This window comes from Rutidosis leptorrhynchoides, chromosome 2, assembly GCF_046630445.1.
Source record: "Rutidosis leptorrhynchoides isolate AG116_Rl617_1_P2 chromosome 2, CSIRO_AGI_Rlap_v1, whole genome shotgun sequence".
Classification (NCBI taxonomy): domain Eukaryota; kingdom Viridiplantae; phylum Streptophyta; class Magnoliopsida; order Asterales; family Asteraceae; genus Rutidosis; species Rutidosis leptorrhynchoides.
The window spans coordinates 14,450,738-14,460,674 of NC_092334.1; the positions used below are offsets into that span (position 1 = coordinate 14,450,738).

The following is a 9,937-nucleotide window of genomic DNA, read 5'->3' on the forward strand; positions in this document are numbered from 1 at the left end:
GGGTAAAACAAGATTGGATATTTTTGCTTGTTGTAGCTACGTGAAAATTGGTAACAAATCTATATTAATCATATCCTAGCTAAATTATACATGTATTCTAATATACTATGTAATCTTGGGATACCATAGACACGTATACAAATGTTTTGACATATCATATCGACCCATGTATATATATTATTTGGAACAACCATAGACACTCTATATGCAGTAATGTTTGAGTTAGCTATATAGGGTTGAGGTTGATTCCAAAAATATATATACTTTGAGTTGTGATCTAGCCTGAGACGTGTATACACTGGGTCGTGGATTGATTCAAGATATATATATCAATTTATTTCTGTACATCTAACTGTGGACAACTAGTTGTAGGTTAATAACGAGGACAGCTGACTTAATAAACTTAAAACATTAAAACGTATTAAAAATGTTTTAATTATATTTTGAACATACTTTGATATATATGTACATATTTGTTATAGGTTCGTGAATCGACCAGTGGCCAAGTCTTACTTCCTGACGAAGTAAAAAATCTGTGAAAGTGAGTTATAGTCCCACTTTTAAAATCTAATATTTTGGGATGAGAATACATGCAGTTTTATAAATGTTTTACAAAATAGACACAAGTAAATGAAACTACATTCTATGGCTGGAATATTAAACCGAATATGCCTCTTTTTAGTCTGGTAATCTAAGAATTAGGGAACAGACACCCTAATTGACGCGAATCCTAAAGATAGATCTATTTGGCCCAACGAGCCTCATCCAAAGTACCAGATGCTTTAGTACTTCGAATTTATCATGTCCGAACGGAGTCCCGGAATGATGGGGATATTCTATATGCATCTTGTTAATGTCGGTTACCAGGTGTTCACCATATGAATGATTTTTATCTCTATGTATGGGATGTATATTGAAATATGAAATCTTGTGGTCTATTATTACGATTTGATAAATATATAGGTTAAACCTATAACTCACCAACATTTTTGTTGACGTTTAAAGCATGTTTATTCTCAGGTGATTATTAAGAGCTTCCGCTGTTGCATGCTAATATATGGACAAGATTTGATGTCAGCATACTTGTATAATATTGTTTAAAATGCATTCGAGATTTATTTTGTTGTAACATATTAATATTGTAAACCAATATGTATTGGTAGTGTGTAAGTGTGATATTTTTAGATTATCATTTCTGGATAATCTAGGTGGTGTCCTTTTAACCTTGTCGATAAAATAAAGGTTATGGTTTGTTTTTAAAAACAAATGCAGTCTTTGAAAAACGTCTCATATAGAGGTCAAAACCTCGCAACGAAATCAATTAATATGAAACGTTTTTAATCAATATGAACGGAACATTTCAATTGCCACATGAAGAAATTTTTAAAATCATCTTCCTACAGTAACTTTTGCCTGCAATTTTCATGAAAATGAAGTATTATATGGGGAATCTTGAAATTTAAGCAAACTGTCTCACTTGATTCCCCAAACTTGTTCCAACTCATGTTGCATTGCCTTAGTGACACATAAAGATCCATGTACCATCTTTCCAAAATGTAATTCTACCCTAAAAAGTCAAAAGATTGGGTTTGGATTAGCATGTTAAACATACATTAATCAGTAACAATGTATGCATAGCAACCCTACATTTAAGTGAAATTACACCAGAGGAAATTCATATCAAATGACATCACATACCATCAAATTTCATAAGTTTAATGAAGTGATTATTTATTGAGAGTCACCATTATGTTAGGACAATTTACTAATATGTGCATTAAAAACCTTAATTTGTCTCGGATAATCATAAAGCCCTTATCGACTCCAAATGTGTTTAATTTGATACATAATCTCAATCTTAAATCCCTTACATACCTTCTGTTACATATTTATTTTATTAACTATGTAAATTATTAATATTAAATTAGAATATATAATAATGACAGACGAAACTTACCAATTGGTAGTTGCCCAACCAATTTGAATAGCAATGCACAACCAACTCCCAGTAAGACAAGAAATTCATATAACCTATTGATCTACTACTCACCATATCATGGACAGTTACACCTGCAAGAAACTTTTCATGCATATTTTATAATCTTAATCTATTTGGATCAGCTATAGCTTCATTTACCCTTACCCTTTTGCAGGTTTGGGCATTTAATTTGAGTTCAATTTTACATCCGTTCAGGTTAATTTCCCCTTAACATCACCCAAACTCAATTCCACAGCTGACCCATTTTGACACGTCCTAAAAAGGATCACTTGATTTTACCCGAACTCATACGTTGTAGCCAACTTCCCAGCCCATCATAAAATTATCAAATAACATATATAATATATATTACAATCTGATAAGTGTTCTGCTATATATTGTTACCGTTAACAGAGAAACTTATCAAACTCGTTCATTCGATAAAATTAGTGAAAGACAATACTATGGAATGTAAGTAAGATGACTGATAACCCAACCGGCTCCTTATATCACCAATCCACATAATGTGAACAAATGGTCTACCTAAGACACATCACAAGCATATTAATTAAGTAAATATGCACAAAACATTAGTAGCATAACTCAGTTAGGTTTGTGGATCTTAAACGTACATATCAGATAGCGATCGCGAACCAGTTAAAGAAAATATATAGAAGTGAGCTACATAACATAAAATGAATTAATAGTAGTTAGAGGAAAGAACAACGAAACTGGTGAAGTGCATTGGGAATACGTACATGAATGCATACTTTTGAAGGAAACATGATCAGTACATGAAACAATGCAATTTGCCTAAAAATGGTAAATAACTCTTTAATGGTAACACACCTGCAGAATTAAAGAAACAAATCAATGAAATCGAATTATATAAACACACACCTGTAGATATATTTGTAATTTATTTCTACAACGTGTTTTGTCACCATATGAAAATACATTAAATGAATGCATACTTTTGAAGGAAACATGATCAGTATATGAAACAATGCAAGTCTTACCACATCTTACTCAGTACCCAATAATGCCATTCTTCAGAATGCTAGCTAAAAACTTTGGTGCTACAAACACCAACATATGACTAACGTCCTACAAATTCAAATAAACACAATTTTTTACTAAATCGAAAATAAAAAGATTGTAACTGATAAGCACAATTTCTTACTGATCTCTCTGTCTTCTTCACCATTTTTGCAAGTTATTGTATGATCTGAAACTCAAATTTTCAAATTTACAAAAAAGCCGCAGCTCGGGTAATTAATATAGGTAATTAATATAAAAGATGATTTAGCAGAGCGTAAGACAAAAATTACATCAGATCTTTCAAACTAAAAGAAAAATAACCCAAAAAGTCAATCTCTTAAATTCATTCATCATACCAACAGATGATTGTTAGGCCTACTGAATATGGTGAATTAGTACAGAAAGAAATAATAACCAAACGATGATTGCGATGACAAACAGCTTCGTGAATCAAAAGCCCTAAATTTTGCAATTAAAAACCATAACTTATGCAATAATATAAACATAAAAGAAGAAAAATCTGAAACAGTTACCATCGATTAAGAAATGTATCCAAAATCAATTGAACCCTAAATCAAAAAACGAAACGAAAAAACTGTAATATACTAACATTTGATCTGAAACAGTTACAAACATGTAATCAGTACTGGATCTAAATAAACAGGCAAGAAAATAGTTGTTGGTTACAAATACCTTGCGATAATCGGCGGCAACAAGCAACTATCGTTGAATCGCTCAAATAATCGTTCAAGCATGTCGATGAAGAGAGTCGACGGTGATGATATTGTATCAAGAAAATCTACCCGCTATCCTTGTTAGATACTGCGTTTTGGGATCAATCTTCGAAGAAGATGGAAGTAGAAGGAATGTAGGCAGAAAGTTTTGCCCTAATTTTGTCTATCTTTTCAAATGGAGTTTCCTGGTGTCGATTATTTTTGCCCGCGTTGTTACTTGTTAAGGGTAATATGGGAAGATCCGTGATTAACAAAATAGTTATAAGGTTATAGGTTGATCCAATGGTTATCAAGTAAGGGCAACGGTGGTCATTTTTTTGATCTAAGGGTCCAAATTCAATAATGCTCAAAAAGTATATCTCAATTTTTCTTTTCTTTTAATGTATAGTATAGATAGATGGATATAGATATAGATATAGAATTCTGGGTCCCACCTTTGTATTAATAACGGATCTTGCGCATAGCATATGTATATCGCTGTCACTGCACTTTCTACCACAACCATTGCCAATCCAACCTAACAATGCTTTTACATGTCAGTCAACAAGAATACACAAACAATCTGTTTATAAAAGGCGTTGTGATTGTACATAATACGTGCAGATTTTCAATTTTTTTAAAAAAAAAACATAAATGTAGAAAATAAAAAAGTTCAGATAAACATACCAACACCATGCCCATCACTAAAGCAGTCAAACCCATCATTATCTCTCGGTCCGAATGTCTAACTCTTGTGAAAATCACAGCACAAGTTCCGGTAATAAGCCCGCCCAAAAGTGTATCCATGAGTAAAACCGCACCGGAACAATCATACGCGACAAGTGCTTCTACACCAGTCGATTGAAACAACTCCCATGCATCTCGTGCCGAATGGTTAAAGCTGTTTCCATAAACTCCAATCTAAAATTATAACATAATTCAAAATAACAAATCAAAATTAAAAAAAAAAAAAAAAAAGATTTACTCTTTACTAAATAATAATAACAAATTAAGTACCTGCACATATGCATATTTGTTAAAGAAACGGACAAAGGTCTCAACTACATGAAACAATAAATCAACACAGCATAATAGGCACTCGTTATTTCCAATTATTGACCTGAATCCCCTAATCTGAAAAACAACGTTTTATTATTATAATCAGTATATTCTTGGCGTAAATTTGTGTGTTTAGAAATACAATATAAATTAGTGAAATTTTTACCTGCCAACGCATTGTTCTGATAGCAGCTGTGAAAAGAGAACCGTAACAAATACTTCCAAAAGATGTCGTTACCGAATACCGTAGAGATTGAAGAAGTGGGTTTGGAGGCATTGATTCCGCCTGTCGACCTCCATGAAACAGTACAAGATACACCATTCTTGATACTATAACATGTACAGTATTACAAACAACTGCACCTGTCCAAATCAAACTCACCGACAAAACCTGCATTGTCAAATTAAAATTTATACACATAATTCAATAGCAATTAACTTTTTGTGATTATTACTAAATAAAAAAATAATATCAACTCGTAAGCGAAACTCAATAGCCAACTCACCACAAGAATCCACCAGCGGCCACCGTCACCGATGCTCAAAGCGATAACACCGGAAGCACCGAAAGACCATAATGCTAGCCATAAAAGCATGACTAGCATAAATACGAATGATACTCCCATAACCTCCGGAAGATTCCATACCATTTTCACTGCTCTTTGTAGCACCAGCATCGTAAATGGGAGTCTAAAGAACGTACGTACACACGTTAATAAAAAAGTGTGAAAATATTCTAGCAAGGTTGCAAAAAATATGGACAAGTTTAGAGATATAACTACCTGTCTACGATCGATAAAATGTACAAGAACTGTATCCCAGAGCCAACAGCAAACGTAACACCCAAGAAAATCAATCTTCCCCAAAAACACAAGACGCTGAGAACCGCAAGGTAAGTCGTCAATACGTGAACAGAGACTCTCATCATCCGATCCAAACGCGAACCAAAAAAGAATAACCAGACCCATCCAATAACAGCACCGATCGCACCACAATAAGCGTACGATGGCCAATAATCTTCGGTCAAACTATGTCGATTCTCAACAAAGTTGTTTGTGTATTGATCTATGTTGAGTCTATTTTTTTGTCTAAAACTATTTAGTCCAAGTACCCCAAGAGCAAGACCGGAAATAATCGTGTGCAAAATAAATATCACAAGCGAAAAAACATCCTGCCAATGGCGCGAACCTCCAAGAGTGGGACCCATGGACTGTACATGTTTACAATCGATCGTGATAATTTAATCATTAATTCATTATTCATTAATAGTATATATATATATATATATATATATATATATATATATAGGGGCAGGATCAATGGGGAAGTAACCAATTGGGGGGAAGCGGGGGGAAGCAAAAAAAAAAAAAAAATTTTTCGTTTTTTGAAAAAACTTTGTTCACGAACATTATAGATTGGATGAAAATATGAACATTTAGAAAAGACACCTCGTGATGAATGTTATTATTTTGGCGGGAAAACGATCGACAAAAATAACATTCAAGATAATATTGTTCGTGAAGAATATGAACGTTTTTTTTCTTCATGTTTTGTGAAGTAAAATTTAGCCCGATTTAGAGTTTAGGGTTTAGGGTTTGGTGTTTTGGGTTTATTCCATAAACGCAAAACACCAAACCCTAAACCCTAAACCCTAAACTCTAAACCGTTCGTGTTAAAAACGCAATCTAAACCCTAAATCTAAACCCTAAATCTAAACCCTAAACCCTAAATTTCTAAACCCTAATATCTAAACCCTAATATCTAAACCCCAATAGCTAAAACCTCAAAGTACGCTCAAAAACACGATAATTGTTATATATTACTTCTTCGAGCGTTTTCCCGCCAAAATAAAAACATTTATCACAAAGTGTCTCTACTAAATGTTCATATTTTCATCTCATCTATAATGTTCGTGAACAAAGTTTTTTCAAAAAACCAAAAAAAAAAAAAAAAGTTTTTGCTTCCCCCCGAATAGTTACTTCCCTCTTGATCCTACCACTATATATATATATATATATATATATATATATATATATATATATATATATATTTACAGTCACACAATAACTTAATTAGTGATCAAATTTGACAGAAAAAACAGTAACTAAATTAACCGGATCAACGTGCACTTTAACACTCAAATTACCATAATTACCATAAACTAATAATCAAGTTCTTAACTAAGATCAATGAATGCATAAAGCATACAATATACAATTAAGTACTAACCACTATAGATCACAAATCAAGTCCCTTCATTTTCCCTATTGAGCTCGAGATATATATATGTGTGTGTGTCTATATATATATATATATATATATATATATATATATATATATATATATATATATATATATATATATATATATATATATATATATATATATATGTATAATACAAAAATGCAACTGAATTAGATGGGTCATTTTCCAAGTACTTTCATAACTTTGTTAATAGGAGAGCATCCAAAAATGCAATCCGAGGGCTGCAAATAGATGGGGCATGGACAAACAACTCAAAAAATCATAAAAGACGAGGTTCAAAGATATTTCTCTGTTATTTTCAAGGTTAATGATGAAGAACATGGTTCGTTCGAATTTTAGGAAAATATAATATCAGAGAATGATAACAGAATTCTTGAAGATAGATTTAGTGAAAAAGAAATTTGGGACGCCATCCAAAATTTAGTGGGAGCTCAAAGGCACCCGCGCTGGGCTGGATGGATTCAACTTAAAATTCTACAAAAAATTCTTTTGGCTAATCAAAGGGGATTTAAAATAAATAAATAAATAAATAAATAAAAACTTCGATTGGTTTTGGAATTTCATGGAAATTTCCAAAGGATGTAATTCCTCGTTCATCACGTTAATTCCTAAAAAAAGACAACCCCCTCAGCCTCAACGACCGGAAGCACATATAAAATATTAGCAAAGGTTCTATCTCAACGACTATCAAAAGTTATTCACAAAGTAATTGGGGTATAAGTAGAACAAAGTGGTTTTATTGAGGGAAGATATATTTTGGACGGTGTACTCATAGCCAACTAAGTCATAGAGATGAGCTTAAAAGAGAAAAAAAGAAAAAGGCATGATATTCAAGGTGGACTTTGAAAAAGCTTTCGACCGACTTAAATTGGGACTTTATTAGCGATACTAGGAAAAGTTTAGGGTTCGGGAGAAAATGGATCAAATGGATAACGGTTTAACTTCAACCACCATTTCTCTGTAGGTCGTGACAAAGTTTCCCATTTGCAATATTCAGACAATATGATCTTCTTTGGTGAATGGAGTGAATCAAATATAACAAATACCATGAAATTGTTAAAATGTTTCGAAACATTATCAGGGCTAAAAGTGAATTTGCAAAAAAAGCAGTCTATATGGGATTAATGTAATCGATGATGAACTGAACAGAGTCTCAAACAGGTTGCTTCTTGTTAGTGTAGCTTTCTTTTTCGTTTTGGTTGCCTGTACTTACAGGCATATTTGTAAATACTCTCGTTGGTTATAAAATATATTGCTTGCTTTCCAAATATAATAATAAAAAAATACACAAAAAGCTTCTATCTAGGGTACTAAAATACACAAAAACCTAAATTAACACCAGCGAAACAGAGTATATATTATACAATTGATTTTAGATAAATTACCCTTATCGAGTCCAACAGGACCTAGTGAAGTGTTCACGATATTTGAAACAGATTGACCAGCAGCAACTGCAACGAAATATATACATTTTCTTAACGTATATATTCAAAATATACGTATATGAAGAAATTAGGGTTTAAAAAAATGAAAACTTACTATTTTGAGTGCGAACATCTTGACCAGATTGACGAGCTCCGAGTATATCAAGCGGTTGCGATCCAAGAGCCATTGTTTATTTTAGATGTGATTTGTATTTTATGCTGAAAATGTACTTTTATATGAACCCTAATTCTGAAATTTTGAGACGTGAGAGTACTGGGCCGGGTTTTTAACATCAACTCAATTTCAACGAGTTTTTTTTAACTAACAGTGGTATTTGCAAAACATAATAGGGTATTCCCAAAATTATTTATTATTTACATACTCCGTACATCTTTTCTTTTCATTTTCCTAATTAAAACTTTAAAACCTAGTTCTAAATAAAAAACCTAATAGTGACTGCCCCAATTTTCCCTCACGCAACGATTGGTTTTCCTTCCTCCCAGGGTAATTTGCCGATACCCATCTTTTGTTGATTCAAACGAACAACAACACCATCATGGATTATCTCAAGGGTAAATTTTTTTTTTTTCCAGTATATTGTGTGTCTGTGTTTAGAAGTGAATTGATTTATGTCTTTGGTTTATTTTGTTTTCAAAGTGACTCAGTGTCCTATATCTTTTTAATTTGTGTACTCATGATTTTTTTTTTTTTTTTTTTAAGTCAAGTTGTTGGCATCGAATACTCTCATTTGGCACGCACGTGCTTTCGGTCAGAAAACCCGAACCGCATTGCCTCGTAACTATGTAATATAATTTCAATCAAGATTAATCGAAAAGGATACTTTTTGTACATTAATATATACATATGCTTCACTTTTAACTAATTTGTTTATATGATTCCATTTACAGAATCATCGGAAACGATATATCATTGCTTTGTGACGTAGTTGAAGAAAGGAGTAACGAATTTTATACCCCTGACTTCCTATCAAGCATGGTTCAAGCTGAAGACTTTAATAGTTAATACGATATCTCAAATTGCAGTTATCAACAATGAATTGAGTAGCACATTTGATTCAGACAATGAAGTTAATACGGATGAGATTTTGTTACCAGCTTGGTGTATCATTTTTAGCGACTGTATCATTTCTTTCTTTTGTAACCAGCTTGGTGCAGCTCACTTTTGGGTAGTTAGTATTTTGTTGTTGGTTTTTTGGGTTCAGATAATAGCTTTTGTTTGGAGGACATCCCCCGTGTCCGAGAGTGAGGAGATGAACCGTGTCCGAGTTTGAGGACATGAACCGTGTCCGAGTTGGATGACATGAACCGTGTCCGAGTGGATGACATGAACCGTGTCCGAGTCGGAGGACATGCCCATATACTATATTGAGGAGATACCCCATGACTGAGATGGAGGTGATGCCCCATGATCGAGATGAAGAACATGCCGATGTCGG

General features: G+C 33.0%; 1 protein-coding gene across 11 annotated transcripts; it reads right to left on the reverse strand.

The window, feature by feature from the left end:
• Positions 1-1,377: 1,377 nt before the first annotated feature.
• On the reverse strand, positions 1,378-8,793 carry LOC139890574 (uncharacterized). Of its 11 annotated transcripts, XM_071873458.1 has the most exons (13): positions 8,596-8,793; positions 8,442-8,507; positions 5,574-6,001; positions 5,298-5,481; positions 4,958-5,182; positions 4,750-4,866; positions 4,420-4,653; positions 2,998-4,270; positions 2,737-2,827; positions 2,611-2,659; positions 2,384-2,517; positions 1,958-2,070; positions 1,378-1,567 (listed from the first exon to the last, which is right to left on the reverse strand). In XM_071873458.1, the coding sequence occupies exons 3-8, from the start codon at positions 5,996-5,998 to the stop codon at positions 4,100-4,102; spliced, it is 1,356 nt and encodes a 451-aa protein (XP_071729559.1). In that variant the 5' UTR covers positions 5,999-6,001; positions 8,442-8,507; positions 8,596-8,793; the 3' UTR covers positions 1,378-1,567; positions 1,958-2,070; positions 2,384-2,517; positions 2,611-2,659; positions 2,737-2,827; positions 2,998-4,099. The 11 variants fall into 11 exon arrangements, with proteins under 11 accessions (XP_071729559.1, XP_071729555.1, XP_071729557.1 ...); XM_071873454.1 differs by having other exon boundaries at positions 1,958-2,517; XM_071873456.1 differs by having other exon boundaries at positions 1,958-2,521.
• Between the last annotated feature and the right edge of the window lie 1,144 nt (positions 8,794-9,937).

Excerpts from the sequence above, each read along its gene's own strand:
- LOC139890574 (XM_071873461.1), bottom strand. The coding sequence starts at position 5,998 with ATGGGTCCCACTCTTGGAGGTTCGCGCCATTGGCAGGATGTTTTTTCG. Across the intron at positions 4,867-4,957 it reads TCAGAACAATGCGTTGGCAG|ATTAGGGGATTCAGGTCAAT; the intron begins GTAAAAATTTCA and ends GTTGTTTTTCAG. Across the intron at positions 4,654-4,749 it reads ACAAATATGCATATGTGCAG|ATTGGAGTTTATGGAAACAG; the intron begins GTACTTAATTTG and ends TTATAATTTTAG.